Here is a 17,813-nt window from a genome sequence, read left to right on the forward strand (position 1 = left end):
CATCTGCCTGTTGTGTATGGAAAACACTTGACATTATCTACTACCTCTGGCCCTTATATTCCTTCCTGCTCTTCTGCATAGATCCCTGAACCTTGAGGGAAGAAGTGTGGTATAGACACACATTTAGGACTGATCATTCAGGTCTCTTATTCTCTGCACATTGGTCCATTGTGGGTTTCTGTGTTAACAGCCATCCCCAGGAGAAGCTTGTCTGATGAGGATTGAGGGGCACACTGGTTGATGGTTATAGACATGAGTCATTAAGAGTCATTTTTATTGCTATATCCATTAGTAGAATAATAGTAGTTAAAATTTCCCCTTAGAGCCCATGCCCTATCCAGTCACAGGTTCTTGGCCTTAGTGTCAGGAATGGGTTCTATCTCATGATGTGGTTGGCTACTCCCATAACATTTGGGCTATTATTGCACCATTATTGTAGCTTGCTGGGTTCATAGCTGGGTGGGTTTGGTGATTACTTTTCCTCTGTGGTGGGTATGCATAGTACCTTCTAGCACTGTGAAAGCTAGCCAATATGATTTAAGCTTTCAGTGAGTAAGTACCAGCTAGATTTCTCTCTGTGCCCTGACTCAAGTGTGTGGTGTTTTTCAGCAATAGGGTATTCTCATCAAATTCTGAAGGGTAACCAATGTTTAGGGGGTTGGTCTATGGGACCCTGTTAGCCAGCAACTCAAAAAAGAGGTAACCCATTCCTCTTTTATTTGGTAGTGTGTGGTGTCTAGTTAGGGAATGCACGTTCTTCTCAGTAGCTATGGTAATTTTCTCCAAAAACGACCACATAGTAGAACACAAGACAACTCTCAGTATAAATGTAGGAAGATTGAAATAACATCCTGCATCCTATCAGGCCACCAAAGAATAAAGCTGGATATCAACAACTGTAGAAACAGCAGTAATTGCCCAGACTCGTGGAACTAAACAACGCACTGCTGAATGGAAGTTGGGTTAAGAGAGAAACCAAAAGGGAAATAAAAACCATCCTAGAATTAAGTGAAAATGAAAATACAATATCTGTTTTTATTTTATGTGTATGAGTGTTTTGCCTTCTTGTGCCTGTGTGTATCATGTGCATGCAGTGCCCTTGGAGGTCAGAAGAAGGCATTAGAATGCCTGGAATTGGAGTTACAGAGTTATTAAACATTCAGTGGGTGCTAGGAACTGAACCCTGGTCCTCTGCAAGAATTGCAAGAGCTCTTACCCCCTGAGCAATCGCTCCAGCCTCCCTGAAAGCCATTTTAAAAAGAAGTTCACTTTCTTTTAAATTGTGTGTGTGTGTGTGTGTGTGTGTGTGTGTGTGTGTGTGTGTGTGTAAGTTCAAAGACAGTTTGTGAGAGTTGGTTCTCTCTGCATCATGTGGGCCCCAGGGATTGACTGGAGGTCACCATGAGTCCTGGCAGCAAGCCCCTCTGCCCATGGAGCTGTCCCTTGTTTATTGTCACTCTTTAGAATTGCTGTTGCGTGGATGTCTAAGTTCATAGTCTCTTCTTTTACCTTTTTATTATAAAGCCATGTTTTGTCAGGTGTGATGGCTGAGATCTTTAATCCTAGCACTAAGAGGCAGAGGCAGAGGCAGGCAGATCTCTGAGTTCAAAGCCAGCCTGGTCTACAGAGTGAGTTCCAGGACAGCCAGGGCTGTGTAAAGAGACTCTGTCTCAAAAAACAACCCCCCCCCCCCATGGCATGTTTAATTGATTTCTCTTGTTATTGCTTGTGGATTTGATTGTTTTTTAGGTTTTGTTATTGTTGTTTGAGATAGGCTCTCAACCACATAGTCCATGCCAGACTGGAATTTATTATGTAACTCAGGCTGTCCTGAACTCTTTGTGTAGTCCAACTCTCAATTTTTCTGTTTTAGCCTTCTGTTTTTTTTTTAAGCTCTCATGGTTTTTAAATTCTAAAAGTCCTCTCCACTTTGCATGAATTTTTTCTTAAGTATTTTGCTCCAGTTATAAATGTGCAGTGCCTTTTCTTACCTCAAAAACTGTTTATTATTTTTAAATTTCTTTGACCCTGCTTTTTCTGTTCCATTAGCCCCCAGGGCTCTCCTTAAGCCTGCCTTGGTTTATTTTAGTTGTATCTTTCAAGTTAGATTCTTTATTAAAAATTCTGGGCCAGAGCTGGGGCAGTGGTGGTGCACGCCTTTAATCCCAGCACTCAGGAAGCAGAGGCAGGTGGATCTCTGAGTTCAAAGCCAGCATGGTCTACAGAGCGAGTTCTGGGACTGCCAAGGCTACACAAAGAAACCCTGTTTAAAAGAAAGAATAAAATTGTGGGCCTGGAGATAGTTCAGTTAATCAAGTTCTTGCTGTACAAAGACAAGGACCTAAATTGGATTCCTAGCATTCATGTAGAAGCCATCCCACAGCTACACAGATCCTTAACCCAAGTGCCAGAAGTGGGAGAAGCAGGCAAATGCTGGAGCTTATTGGCCAACCAGTCTAGCAGAATTGATGAGCTCCTAGGTTCCTCAAAAATTGAGGTGGAGAGGTAGATGCCTGATGTTGCCTCTTGATTTCACATGCACAAGCATACATGTGCAAACGTGAACACATACAAACGCACACATCTGGTGATCCCTGGCTAATAATTGACTTATAATTACAAGTGAAAGGTGAGTGGCTGGAGAGTTGACTCAGTGTTTTAGAGCACTTGTAGAGAACCCATCCATGTTCAGTTTCCAGCACTCAGATGGTAGCTTTCAAGTTCCAGGGTTCTCATGTCCTCATCTGGCCTCTACAAGTACTGTGTGCACATTGTGCTCAGATGCACATGCAGACAAAACATGTATGCATAAAATGGTAATTTAAAACATCTTAAGTGAAAGCCAGCTATGGCAGCACACATCTTTAATTCCAGCACTTGGGAGGTAGAGGCAGGAGATTCTGAGGTCAAGGCCCGCTTGGTTTACATAGACAGTTCTAGCATAGCCAGGGCTACACAGTGAGACCCTGGAGAGAGAGAGAGAGAGAGAGAGAGAGAGAGAGAGAGAGAGAGAGAGAGAGAGAGAGAGAGAGAGAGAGAATATGAGAGAGAATATGAGAGAGAATATGAGAGAGAATGAGAAACTAAAAGCCAGGTGCCTCTGAATTTACATGAAAGAGACATTGTAAAGCCAGGAGGGAAAGTACAAATTGACATAAGAGTATCTTGTATTAGAACATGAAGGGGCCCCAAAACTGGTGAAATGCCAGCCTGACTTGGGAAAAAAACTTGATAGGTATTCAGTGGCCAAATAGGGGGCAATTTAAACATCAAAATTAATAAAGCTCAGAACACAAATACCAACGGATGATGTAAATTGTGGAAAAGGAGGATCTTTATAGGAAAATGCTGACTGAGTGCAGAAGAGAGGAGAAAGATTGCCATCTGTGACCATCTCAGTAATGGTGACTGCGGATGAGTCATGGTTGAGCTAAAGTGGGGGTTTGATAAGGCCCAGGATACTCACATTGACATACAATATCTCCCCCAATCCTTATTAATGATGAAGGGGGGGTGGCTTTTGATAGAGAACCCTGCCTGGTACTACCTTAATAAAAGTTCAAATTGAAATAGTTGTCATAGCACAAAGAGACACCATAGCTCTTGTAGAAACTGATCATCCAAACGTACCTGTGAGTAAATACAGTTGTTTTACAATTAAAATGCATTCTACAAAACCACAGGCTTGTACTTTATCTTTAAGGCAAAGATTTATTAGATGGAAGCACACCAAAGATACACAGCAACAGGATGCAATGTGGAATCTGACGGGATTCTACCTAGAATGCTATAAAAGAAATTTTCAGTAACATTGGAGAAAATATAAGTGTGTGTTGCATGCTTGACAGTTTTACTCTTTGAGGGATATTCTTGTTCATGAGACATGTATTTAGAAATGAACTTGATTCTCTAAACACGTAGTTATGCGGTCAGTTTCCCCATGATCATCATTTGACATCCACCAAGCTTAAAGACTGGCTTGTCTCCCTTCCATTTACAATTTTATCTCATTTCTGTTATTCATTTACAAGGTTCAAAGTACATTGTTTAGTTTCTAAGTACTTGAATAGTCCTTATATCTTTCTGATAGTGATTTCTGGCTAGTCCTTTTATGTTCAGAGAATATAATTTGCATTGATTTCACTTTTAAGTTTTTTAACATTTCAGCTGTTGTCTACAGTATTACCCATTTGGAAGGTGCTTCACATCGTCTTCAACAGAATGTGTAGTCCGCTACTGCTGACTAAAGTCTATAGATACCAGTTAGGTCTCGCTGTCTGATGGTGCTTTATATAGTTCTGGTTTTCTTTTCTAGTGATTGAAGAGTGTTGATGTTTTTACTGTTTTGGATTTTCCCTTCCATGCTGTCAGTTTTGCTCTGCGTTTCCTTTCGGTGATTTGAAGTTCACTCAGGCAGATACCCTTACTTACCCCACTCTGACTGGTGCTCGGCTGCATCCGCTTTCTCTTCCTTGGTCATGTGTACGTGCAGTTTTTTTCTAAACCATTTGAGAGTTAGCACTTGGACTCCTGCCTTTTTTTCTTAAATATTTGAGTTTATTTCTTAAGGATGAGGACATTGATTTATATAATTATAGGTTATAAAGTTTGGCACCTTTTTTTTTTTTTTTTTTTTTAAATATGTCTTATTTAAATTTTTCCATTGTAACTTTTCCCCTCTTCAGGACCAGGATCCAGTTCAGGATTGCATACTATTTGCTTTTCACCTTTTAAAAATCTGCTTTGATCCTGAATGTCTCCTTAACCTTTCTTTGTAAGGCATTAGTATTTCCATTTGAGGAACAGTGGATGTTTTTAGAGATAGTACAGTGTCTTTGTGAAAATAGCATCTGGGCATGCTCTATCCTTTTCAGACACTTAGCAAGAGCCGTGCTAGCAGTTTGTGCTGTTGGCAATAGCAAGGAGAGATGCAGGTGGTATCACTACCAGCAGTGACACAGCTTTATTGTCATGTTTCATTTCTCTATTAATCATTAACCTCTTCCTTCCCTCTCCATCCTTTTCTTTCCCATTTCGTTCTCTCTTCCCTTCCCTTCCCTCCTCCTCTTTCCCCTCTCCCTTCCCTCCCCCTTCCACCTCCCTTTTCTTCCTTTCAAGTTTTAGGGATTGAACCCAGGGCCTTGCATATTAGATGAACACTACCACTGATGTATGCCCCCCTAGCCACACCTGACACACACCTTTTAACAGTTGAGATGGGTCTTGTCCTTGCCCAGTTGGTTTTAGAGTCTTGGCTTGGAACAGTTTTTAAGCCTCAGCCTCTGAATGGCTACGACTATAGGCATGCTGCACATCCCAGCATAGAATTTGCTGACATTAGCTGACGTCTCAGTGGTGCACACTGAGTAAAGGGAAGTGCACTGTTAGGGGAGAGGTGTGTGCAGTAGGGAACTAAATCTGGAGTTAGGGTTGGAGTCCTGGCTGGGAGGAGGAGGGCTTTCATGTGACAGACATTCCATAGTGAAATGCTGGGATATCTAACTTTGCAAATGATGATTGTTTAAAAACTAGCAGTCTTAAGTTAGAACAGAAGAATAATAAATCCCAATTCAATGATATGTTCTCTCTCTCTTTTTTTCTTTTATTCTCCAGTTTTACATTGAGATCAGAAGGCTATAATAGAAGACCAAGTGGCCGTCGCCATAGCAAAAGCAATCCAGAGAGTTCCTTAACATGGAAACCTCAGGAGCAGGGTGTAACAGAGATGATCTCTGAAGAGGGTGGCAAGGGTGTGAGGCGGCCCCATTGCACTGTGGAGGAGGTAAGCCCTTTCAGCCTGATACCTTAAATGTTTTTAGTGGCTTTATAATTTGGGTAATAATTTGTGTACTGTGGCATACAATTCAAAAGGTACTGGAGGGTTACAGTGACTCTGAGTGTCCCAGCATCCCGTCCCTTGCTGGCCTCCCCAGCCTGCGTTGACTCGTAGTAAGTACTTTTGCTGCACAGTTATCGACCCAGAGCTACTCTAGACACGCATAGTTTGAGTCAGTTTCAGATGTTAGGTCCACCTAGAAGAACGAGAGAATCCTGTTAGAAAGAAATTGCTTTTTCTATTTTAATTTTGAAGGTAGGGTCTCCACATAGCCCGAGCTGGCCTGCAACTCACTCTGTAGCCCAGGCTGGCCTCTAACTCACAGAAATTTGCCTGCCTTTGCCTCTTGAGTGCTGGGATTAGACACATGCACCGTCATGTCCTGCCTAACTTAGTTTTATAACTTCAGTAACTGTGATGAAGTGAAGGTGCTAAATGATGTTGATGTGTCACTCTGCTTTTCCTCCCCTCTCAGAGTGCGTAGTGTAATGAAGAGATAGTCCTTCATTTCTCTCTGGAGAGCTTCACTTAGTCCAGGAATGTTGAGGAGGATTTCTGTCTCTGGCATTTCCCAATACCATCCGCTGTTTTAATTTGGTAGATGGTTTGGGAGCTATTTGCTTGGCTCATCGAAATATTTATTCAAATCCCAGACACTGCACTAGTTTTCAGGAATTGGGGATGTGTATCCTAGATTTGGCCCCTGCCTTCAGGAGTTTTACATAACTTAGAGTTCAGCAAACAGGCCAAGGAGCAGTGGGCCAGAGGCCCTCTGTGGGTTTTCAGAAGAGAAGCCTGAGTATTTTAGGAGATCTGAGACAGGACTAAGCAGATAGATTCCAGGACAGTGGGTCTCAGTCTTAGCAAGGACACGTTTGTTAATTGAGAATAATCACACATGGCATACAGGGAAAGCCTGAGGCCCAGATTTCAGTTCTGGATAAATATATGTCACTGACCAAGATACCCTGTGTGTTTAGGGGGAAGATGCTGACTTCAGTTTTGGACATTGTTTAAAGTGCCCGTGAAACACGCAAGAAGACCTCTCCTGTAGACTCTTGGATATAGGTGATGGGAATTTTGAGAAGAAGGCAGGGTTAGAGACATGTTTCTGAATTTTCTACATATTGATGTAATTTAATTCAAGGGAGCTGATAAGATTTTTCAGGGGAAGAATGTAGTGTGAGATGAGATGTGGGCAGAGCCGTCAGCATTTATGGCAGGCAGAACGAGAGTAATGGGCAGTGGAGACTGGAGAAAAGAATCAGAGTTTACTGTCCAGGAAGGCCAGGCAAGGTCAGCTGGGTGAGGTGCTGAGGGTGACCATGGACCATAAAGCCTGAGACTGCACATTAATGTGGCTGCAAGGCCATTGGTGATGTGGACTCGGATTATCAAGTGGATTATTTCTGTTAATTTCTGGTCAACTCAATTTTGTTCAACAAAAAAAGTTCTGTCAAAGACGTAAATGCCTCCAAGATCAAGCACAGCGGTTCTCAACCTTCCTAATACTGTGACCCTTGAATACACTTCCTCATGTTGTGGTGACCCCCACCCCAACCATAAATTATTTTTGTTGCTACTTCATAACTGTAATTTTTGCTACTGTTATGAATTATAATGTGAACATTTGATATGCAGATGGTCTTAGGCACCCCTATGAAAGGGTGTTCAACCCTCTGGGGGTCGGTACCTACAGGTTGAGAACTGGTGATCCAGCAGACAATGTAATGACTAAAGTAGGATGAAAAGCAAATGGCCTACCTAAAGGGGATAGCTCCAGGTTAATTCATTTTTTTCTAAAGAGGTCAGGATTTGGGATTTTTAAAATTTTTTATAAAGTTGGTATTTAATGAAAGCAACTTAAGAACAGTGTGCCCCAAATACAGTCCATCAGTGGACTGCATCTCACTGGCCAATGTATGGTTAGATTTGAGTTTAGGCTTTATGTGCTACTATTGACCATGCCTACTTTTTTATTCAGGGTGTCCAAAAGGATGAAAGAGAAAAATATCGAAAGCTATTGGAGCGACTTAAAGAAGGTGGTCATGGAAGCACTCTCCCTCCTGTCGCTTCACATCACAGGTGAGAGTTGACAGGATGGACACTTTGTAGCATGTGTCCTTGTCCTGTTTTTAGAGAGGTGCGGGTGTGAAGAGAACCAGCTGTATAGTTTGTCTGACGCTGTAGTGTAGTGGCTTACAAAATGGGATTTCCTGTTAGCTTTAGAGTCCTTTGCCTACACAAACCCTTTTTTTTTTTGTGGTTGTTGTGGTTGATAGTGTGATCTCACTGTCTAGCACAGGCTAGCCTAGAACTTGTAATTCTCCTGCCCCAGCCTCCCACATGCTGAGATTATATGCATTGGAAACCATATCTAACTCACATGAACTCTTATTCATGTACAGAAAGGGAATCACTGCCCAACCTCCTCAACACGAGCATTTCCCACAGTTTCTGTCTCTCTGCCTTTGTCCTAGCTCCTTTCTTCTGCTCATCTTTCTGTCCCTTCTCTACTTTTTTCTCTTTATTCCCTCACAGCCTCTCCTTCTGTATTTCATTTTTCTTACCGCACGCGCACACACACATACAGTTTCTGAGGCATCTAGTGGTTGCATTTTAGCATCTTCTACTTAGAAATAAGATTAAAGTTAACTGGGTCATAAGAACTTTGTTTATGTGATTGCTTGTTAATTAAATATGCCAGCTATTTGAACAGGTAGATAACAGCAGCAAAAGGAAGTGATGTCTAGTCTTACATTTATCTGGAGGAATGGGCAGGAAGGTATAAATTCAGAATTTCAGTTCACCTGGTAATCCTAACAAGTGATTGCAAATACACAGAGTCCCATGAAGTATAGAACTATCAAGTTGAGTCACAGAATTGCCTAGCTTACTGAATACAGAAAAGATAAATTATCATTTGGGAGTTTTAACTTTGGTTATTGCATATCATATGGGTTTTCATTGTCGTCCTGGTGTTGTGGGTCGGAATGTTAGTCCTTTCTCCACTGTGACTGAGGTCTTTCCTTTTGTGCCTGAGCTGATGTTCTTCCTTTTGTCTTCCTAAGTTCTCAGAGAAGTCAGATGGACACATTAAAGACCAAAGGCTGGGTGGAGGAGCAGAGTCATGGAGTCAGAACAACCCACTTTGTTCCAAAACAGTGTGAGTTCTAGATTTAGCTCTATCTTAAGATATTGACCGTAGTTCATGTAAGAGCATGCTTGTTGAAAATTGGCACACTACTCAAAGATGGTATACCAGGCTGTAAGTATTGTCAGGCTGCAAGGCATTGGCTAGCAGACCTGAAGTTTTATTTTAAAAAAGAAAATTGGGCTGGAGAGATGGCTCAGAGGTTAAGAGCACCGACTGCTCTTCCAGAGGTCCTGAGTTCAATTCCCAGTAACCACATGGTGGCTCACAACCATCTGTAATGAGATCTGGCGCCCTCTTCTGTATACATAATAAATAAATAAATCTTAAAAAAAAAATAAATAAGTAAAAAAGAAAATTGCTTTAAGATTAAGTTGAATTGTGAAATGCCCGTATAGTAGTGTATTTTGTGTGACTAAAATTAACTGACTTCATATTAACTTCCTTATATTTCTCCAAGAATTGTTCACTGAATGACTAGCTTATCAGATGATCTGGTATCAATTTGTGCTCAAGAGTATATTGAAGGAAGAGAAAGTTACATGTATTTTAGGTGCTTGTGTGTGAGGCAGCCGTGGATTTGGAGTTCACATTAGCATCAGTGCAAACAAATGTCCTGATACTTTGAATCTGAGAGTTGAATTTCCAACCTGTGACTGGCTAGTAAAGATCTTTCTTTTTATTCCTACAGACAGAGTTGTTGAAACAAGGGGACCTCTCTGTTCAATGAGAAGTGAGAAGAGGTGTGTGGCCCATTTAATTATAAGATTTCATTTAGAGTAAGTCTTCTCACAAGTTACATTTATGAATAACCATGAGGAACTTTGGATCTCCTCAGGCGGCTAACTAGTCAGCACTGTAAGTAGGTAAATAGTTCTTAAGTCACACACTTCCAGGCTGCCCTCATCTCTTAGCCATCGGGGTTTGAGGAAGTAGGTGTTTCTTAGGAGTATGGGTGGGTGGCATCTCCAGTGGCCACTGTCCCAAGCGTAGGAACAGTGAACGTAGTCCTGCTCTCCTTAGGACTTTGGGTGGTTATTTTATTAGCAGACTTTGCCAGGAGTGGCCAAGGGTCCAAATCTGGCCCATCTGTTCTTGTTAGGTAAATCACAGAGGGAAGGAAGTGTGAATGAAGCTACAAAGCCTGAAATTTTATTTCTGGGTCCTTTTCAGAAAGATTTGTTGACCATTGGTTTAGAGGACTATATAAACTCAAAGCCATTTTAAGGAAACATGTGTTTATTATTTATAAATTAAATGGCCAGGATAGGTTCCAGAAAGGCATAAATGTATCCTCAGAGAACTCACAATGGGGTAATTATTGTGCATAGTTCACTACACGTAGTAACTATCACGTGCTGTGAATCTTAGGTACTTTATAAGAGTAGAAAGAAATTGGTATATCAATATCCAAACAGAAATCGTAATCGTACAGGAAAGTTTGAAAAGTTTGTTGAAGTTTACAACTTTTCAAAGGCTTGTTGGGATTACCGTCTCAGATCAGTTGAGTAGGTGTTACTGTCTATTCTGTGAGCAGAGTTCTGACAGAAGCAGTGTTGTAGAGGATTGATTTTGACTCAGGGTTCAGCCCATTGTGATGGGTAAGCACGGCAAGGTAGTGGTAGATCAGGAAGCGGAGGAAGGGAATGCTTGCTTGTCACCAGTCTCCTCCCAGCTTCTAGTCTGGAATGGTGAGCCCTCATAGACATATCCTGTCTACTAGGTGATTCTGAATCCAGTCATGATTACCATTGCAAGTTCACCACATGGACAGCATGTCTTACCAGCTTGACAATAGCTGAGCTCCCTTGGACCACAACTGCCATGGCCTCTGAGTGTTTAGGTGGATGGCCGTAGGCAACTCTCTGCAAGGAAGGTACCTTTCTTCTTGAGGCAGCCTTCAAAATGACATTACAGGGCTGGCAAGATGGCTCAGGGGCTTACCGCCAAGTCTGAAGACCTGAGTTTGATTCCCAGAACCCACATGGTAGAGAGAACCAACCTTCTGAGGTTGCCTTCTGTTTTACACTTGTGTATCACTGAACTTTTCACCCCCTCCAATAAATACATAAGTGTAAGAGTTCCAGAAACAAAAAGCAGACCAAACAAAGAAACTGCTCTGATAACAATAAAGCAGTCAATAAGGCAGGGTCACATTTTTGTGCTTTAATCATGGGGCCAGTTTCTTAGTCTAGGGAAGAGTTGCTGAGTGGTTTTTGGGGGACAGGGCGGCTGGGGTGAGTTAGCAGTACCAATCCTTTTAAATAATTGCATCCTCCTCGTTCATCACTGTCATCCTTTGGTTGAAGTCTTCCGTAAGCTTGGCCATGCCACATCCTGACTGCTGAGCTGTGTTTCTTCAGTTGGTCACTGCTTCCCCACCCACCTTTTTTCAAGAGAATGGGCAGGGAGGGGATGTGTGTGTATGCGTGCAGAGGTCAGAGGTGGAGACATTAGATGTCTTCCTCAGTCATTTTCTACTCTTTTTTAGACACGGTCTCTCACTGAACCTGGTGCTCGTTGATCTGGCTAAAGTGGCTGGCCAGCAAGCCTCAGCCTCCTGTCCCCTCCTCTCTAGAGCTGGGATGATAAGCATGTGCTGTAGCACCCAGCTTTTACATGGGTGCTGGACTTAGACTCAGTGTTTTACCAACTCATCCATGTCCTCAGCCCCTTCTTCCAGTCTTTTGAGATAGGGTCTTACTGCGTAAGTAAGGCTGACCTCAAACTCATGATCCTCCTGCCTCTGCCCACTGAGTGCAGAGGTTACAGGCATATACCACCTCTTCCTATACCCCATCCTCTTTAAAATCGCCCTGAGATAAGCTTCTGGGTTGCAGAGAAAATCGAGCTATTCTTCAACTTGTAGTCCCAAGGTCCCCGTCTGAACCTCATGAGTGCAGTCCATTGTCTGCATTTCTGTCGGCATGGTGGTTTTCTCAGCACCTGTCAGAATCTCCATTCAGCTCTGCTTTCAGCATTCTAGAGTAGTGCTTTCTCCTGTATCTCCATTTTCCCTGGGTCCTTCCTTCAGACTAGTTGTAGAACTGTGAGATCCACAGAGAGGTCAGTTACAGCAGCAGCCACACTTCCCTGACACCAGTCCTTCATGTTATTTCCACCACTGCTGTGAAAGTGCCCAATGGACGACTTGAGGGACGGTTGATTGAGCTCACAGTTGTAGAGGCCAGCCATCATGGTGAGGGAAGCATTAGAAAGAGTGGCATGGTTTATCTGCGGCAGGCCAGGAGTCGGACAGGACAGGCCAGCCCAGCCCTCCAGACCACCTTTGTTCAGAGATTAGTAAATCCTAATTAAAAATCAAAGAAAGAATTTGAGACAGGATCTCAATTTAGCCCAGGCTAGCCTCAAACTCATTGTGTAGCCTTGAGCAACTGATCTTCCTGCCTCCAGTTCCCTGAGTTCTGGGATTACAGATGTGCACCACTAGTAAATCTTACTTCTGGAACTAATACGCACTACGTTAAACAGCAGAAGTGTAAATCTGACGGTTTCCTTCTCAGGTACTCGAAGGGGAAAGCTGATACAGACAAGATGGTGGGACTCCGCCTGGAAAAGGAAGGTGTAAGTAGAAGCCCTTGGTAAAGGTTGGTTTGGTTGTTTGGTTTTGTTTTTCCAGACAGGGTTTCTCTGTGTAGCCTTGGAGCCTGTCCTGGAACTCACTCTGTAGCCCAGGCTGGCCTCAAACTCAAGAACTCCACCTGCCTCTGCCTCCCGAATGCTAGGATTAAAGGTGTGCGCCACCACCGCCTGGTCTATTTTCAGTGCAAGTAAATATTAGAGTCAGTGTTTCAGTGATCTCTATATATACACTCAGGGTTTTTTTTTTGTCTTGTTTTAACTTTCTTTTTATTTTATGGGCATTGGTGTTTTGTATGCATGTATGTCTGTGTAGGGATGTAGGGTCTACTGGAACTGGAGTTACAGACAGTTGTGAGCTGACATGTAGGTGCTGGGAATTGAACCAAGGTCATTTGGAAGAGCAGTCGGTGCTCTTAACTGCTGAGCCATCTCTCCAGCCTTCATACTCAGGTTTTTAATAACAAAGTATTTTGCTAAAAATTTAGTATCTGGCAGAAGTATATTTCTCTCTCTCTCTCTCTCTGTCTACCTTTTGAGTCAGGGTCTCACTGTGTAGCCTTGGCTGACCTAGAGCTTACTGTATAGACCAGATTGGCCTCAAACTTGTAGAGATCTACTTCCCTCTGTCCCCTGATTGATTAACTAATTAATTAATCCCTCTGATAGGATTACAGGTGTGCACTGCCACACCCCACACAGGAAAAGATTTCTTGATTAAATGCAACTGAATCTTTTTTTTTTTTCTCTGTGTAGCTTTGCACCTTTCCTGGAACTCACTTTGTAGACCAGGCTGGCCTCGAACTCACAGAGATCCACCTGCCTCTGCCTCTGCCTCCCGAGTGCTGGGATTAAAGACATGCGCCACCACCGCCCAGCACAACTGAATCTTTACGTTACTCACATTTTAGTTACATCGAATTACAAAAGAGTTTAAGTCTTAAAACATTCCCTTATCTAATGTTCTCTGTTTCTAGTGATTCTAAATCGACTCTTTGTGTTTAATTATTATTTATCATGGATTTAGCGAAAACAAAGAGTGCTCATAGTCTTAGCACTTGGGGAGGACAAGTTTGGACAATACAGCGAGAGCTGTTCATTCTATATAATGGAGGAGGGGATGGGGACTGCCTGGCAGTCAGCAAGAACGAAGAATGCTCAGTGGTATCTTGAGACTACAGTGACTCTACTCCAGAGTTATCTCTAAATCCATTTCCTAACTCTTGTAAGGTGTGGGTTTTATATATGGGGGCAAAATAGAGGATTAGACTGTAGTTCAGTGGTAGTGTTTGTCTAGCGTGTTAAAGGTCTTAGGTTCCAACCCCAATGCAGAAAGAGGAAGAAGTAAATTGAAGCAGGTTTAACTAACACAGGCTGACCCTGAATAAGGACAGAAGTCGATTTTGCTGTATAATGCTCTGCAGGCCATAGTTTGTGCCTTTCTAGACTTCATAAACACCTTTTAGTCACATTTTAGATTGGGATAGGAACTGAACATGCTTTCCTTCCTACTCCCTGAGGGATGGTGAGGGTTTCAGTTTTCAGTTGATATGCCCTGTGGGCCTTTGTTTAACTCTGAAGCTTCTGTCCACCCTTGCCAGAGCAGACAGACAGGCTGAGTCTGTCCTACTGTCTGGAGAGGTGCCAGTTCTCATATTCTCTCTCTTAAGTTAATGTCAGAGTTTTGCACTTTTTCTTAATTTTATAAACACCATGCACCAAAACTAAGCAGACCCAAAGTCTGTACATCTTCGTGAACTGTATGTACAGTTTTACAAAGGCCACTTGGAACAGAGCTGTGTGGCTTCACATTGGAGTTGACACTTTCACTATCAAATATATTTTTATGCACTTATTCACCACCCAAAATGAAAATCCATGAGAGGTAAAACTAGAAAACAGTTAGCTCTGTATTTTCTTTCATAACTTGTACAGCGTTTTATATTCCATATGTAGTGTGTAGTAGTGTGTATGTGCAAGATGAAGCATGTCAACATTGGAACTCTTTTGGTCAGACAAGGGGACACCAACTGGAGCCCGACCTGTCCGAAGAAGTCTCTGCCCGACTTCGCCTTGGAAGCGGAAGCAATGGCTTACTCAGGAGGAGAATGTCAGTGCTCGAGGCAAAGGAGAAGAGCTTCCCTAGCAGAGAGAAGGAGAGAAGAGCAGACCTCTCTGAACTTACAGAGGTATAATTCCTGTGTGGGCCAGAGAAAGGTGGCTGCTTTAGACCAGCCAGTTTCTCTAGACGTACATGCATGCTGTGTTCTGAGGAGTTTCTCCAGATATGGACTGAATGTATGAAGTTATAAAAACGAAACAAGAGCTGGACTCTGGGTCGGCTTGTGCTGCTGTGTTGATCATCTGTGGTCTGTGGGAAGGTGGCTTGGTGGACAAGTATACTTAGTTTTGGTTCTTCTCTCTTCTGAAACTGGGTCAAGGTTGTTACTTAGCCCAGGGTGGTCTGGAACTCATAGCTGTCCTCTTGCTGCTGGAATGTGAGCATGTGCTATCATACTTGCCCATAATTGATTGTTTTTCTACCCTTCAAATGTTTTGAGTTTTAAAATATGGTATCAAATGAATGTATTGAACATTTTTAAAATTATGGTTTTCTAAAACATCCCTTTTTTTAATTGATTACTGTACTTGAATATAATGAAAGTTTATTAAAAAAAATTGGAAATGAAAGTAGTTAAAATTCTTATTTTTAAAGGGGATTCCTCATCCTGGATCTTCCTCCCCTGTTGTCTTGGTATATGTGTGGAGGAGTTCACTTAAGAGTGATCTCTGCACAGGAGTTCTTGTAGTTCATCTCTACTGCCATAACATGGATCAGAGTGGTTTGGGGGGCAAAGGGTTTATTTTTGCTCTCACTTCCAGGTTTGAGCGTGTGTATTTTAGCTAGATGTATCACACCAACAGTCAGGAGCAAAGAGTGAGTGTCTAGATGCATGACCACTCAGCCCTGTTTCTCCATTCTGCTGGGTTCCTCCACATCAATTGACTTAACAGTCCTCCACAGACATGCCCACAGGGCAACTAAATGTAGGTGATCACTAGCTATAATTCTCTTCTCTAGGTCCTGTCGAGATGAACATTAAAGCTAACCATGACAGAGGTAGAGATATCAAGTCTTAATTACAAAATTATGTGGAAAGATAAAAAACAATAATGGAAATAATTTTGATTGGGTTCATAAGCTAAATATACATTTAGTTGCATAATTCACTAAAATAATTCAAGGAAGGATAGCCATTATTACTTAACTGTTTTGGCTTGGTTTGGTTTTTTTTCCTGAGACAGGATTTCTCTGGCTGACCTAGAATTCACTCTGTAGACAGGCTAGCCTCAAACTCACAGAGATTCACCTGCCTTTGCCTCCCGGGACTAAAGGCGTGTGCCACCACTACCTAGCTTATTAAGATTGTTTAATAGTTGAAAATTTGAATGTTTTTACACTGCAGTTTCGTAACTCTTGAATAGTGGATTTTCTCAAAGATCACCAGGTGTTGCTGAGATGAAAGGCATTTTTTTTTTTCATTCTGAGGCTTTTGATACCTGATAGTGGTTCTATGCTAAAGTCACATCCTCTGGATCTTCTAATTCAGGACATGGAAAAGGAAATCAGTAATGCCCTGGGCCATGGACCACCAGATGAGATCCTAAGCAGCGCTTTCAAATTGCGAATTACCCGAGGAGATATCCAGACCTTAAAGAACTATCAGTGGCTCAATGATGAGGTCAGTTCCGTCTGTTTGTCCTGTGACTGTCATTCTGTGTAGTCATCCACTGTCTGTTGTCAAAGTGACTTCTGCCCAGTTAAAAGGACCTGGGGAGCGACTTCAGTTTCTGTTTGCTGCCTTTTGTCTAGTGACAGGGATTGAACCAGGGGTCTCTCACGCTAGGCAAGCAAGTGGTCTGCACTCAGCTGCGTCCTCTGCCCTTTGTTTTTCCTTTTATCTCCTACTTTGAGACAAGCTTCCACTAAGTTGTCCAGGCTGGCCTTATCTTACATAGTTCAGACAGGCCTTGAACCCTGTTGTGATCCTCCTGCCTCACCGTATCCTCCTGAATAACTGGGTCGTAGGCTTTCCCACCAGCCCCAGGGGTTGTTTGTTTTGCTGTTCTTTTCATGCTGGAAATTGAACCTAGGATCTTGTGCAAGCACTCTCCCACTGAGTTGTGCACCACCTTGTTAGTGCAAAACATCTCCTTAAAAATGTAGTGAGGTGGCTGTGGTGGCACATGCATTATATCCAGTAGAACTCAGGAGGCAGAGGCAGGCAGATTTCTTGAGTTTGAAGCCAGCCTGGTGTATATAGTGAGAGTTCAGGCCAGCCGGGGCTACATAGTGAGACCTTGTCCTCCCCACTAAAGGCAGGCATTGCACACAGTTCTGGTTCCACACAGCCCAGTCTCGATGCCTGCAGCTTCACTGTCTGCTGCTGGTACAGTGGTGGGGAGTGGTGCTCGGGCCCCCCACATGGGAAGGGAAGGGAAGGGAACTGTGGCTCATTCTGCCTTCAGCTGCTTTATAAGGTAGTCTCTCCATGGGTAGAGTGCTCATGAGTGAGTCATTGCCTACGCCATCACACTGAGTAAGTCTAGAGAAAGGACAAGAGAGATGATGCAGCAGTTAAGAGTGCTTGCTGCTCTTCTGCAGACCCTCGTTTGGTTCCCAGCACCCACGTCCCCTGGCTTAACAGCTATAAAGGATCTTATGTCTCTGGCTCCATGGGAACCTGCATTCAATGTGCATATACCCACATGTATATACATAGTTAAAAATAAATCTTAAAGAATTTTTGATTGATATGTGTTCAAGCCATAGCAAACAATAAATATAAAAAGTCACTCAATTTATTGTTTGTGTCAGTACATATTCTGCAAAGGCTGGCCTATTTCTTACTACTTTTTCAGTTAACCAACTGTTCTGTCCTTGATTTTCTCTCATTTGCTCCGTCTTCCTGTGTCACAAGCCTAGTTATATGAAAGTACTGTCATTTGTAAATGTAATTATAAATATGCTTGTTGTAAAATTTTTGAAAAATACTTTATATTTGAAGAAATTATTGTTCAAAAGCTTCATACATATCTTGACATTTCTCTTTCCGGGAAATATATCAGAATTGAGGTTGATTTTAGAGGTAATGATATAGCTAATAGTTCATTTTTCTGCATAACAGTTGCATGTACCCTTTCATTATTGAATAGAAATGT

General features: G+C 42.4%; 1 protein-coding gene across 1 annotated transcript in view; it reads left to right on the forward strand.

Annotated features, from left to right (window-relative positions):
* The window catches only part of Senp2 (SUMO specific peptidase 2), a 45,170-nt gene that overhangs the window by 10,092 nt on the left and 17,265 nt on the right, over nucleotides 1-17,813 (forward strand). Inside the window, exons 6-12 of the mRNA XM_028858756.2 lie at nucleotides 5,614-5,782; nucleotides 7,821-7,921; nucleotides 8,908-9,002; nucleotides 9,682-9,733; nucleotides 12,515-12,575; nucleotides 14,606-14,779; nucleotides 16,202-16,333. Coding sequence (XP_028714589.1) covers nucleotides 5,614-5,782; nucleotides 7,821-7,921; nucleotides 8,908-9,002; nucleotides 9,682-9,733; nucleotides 12,515-12,575; nucleotides 14,606-14,779; nucleotides 16,202-16,333 — 784 coding nt within the window. The remainder of the gene's footprint in view (nucleotides 1-5,613; nucleotides 5,783-7,820; nucleotides 7,922-8,907; nucleotides 9,003-9,681; nucleotides 9,734-12,514; nucleotides 12,576-14,605; nucleotides 14,780-16,201; nucleotides 16,334-17,813) is intronic.

Source organism: Peromyscus leucopus, chromosome 12, assembly GCF_004664715.2.
Source record: "Peromyscus leucopus breed LL Stock chromosome 12, UCI_PerLeu_2.1, whole genome shotgun sequence".
Classification (NCBI taxonomy): Eukaryota; Metazoa; Chordata; class Mammalia; order Rodentia; family Cricetidae; genus Peromyscus; species Peromyscus leucopus.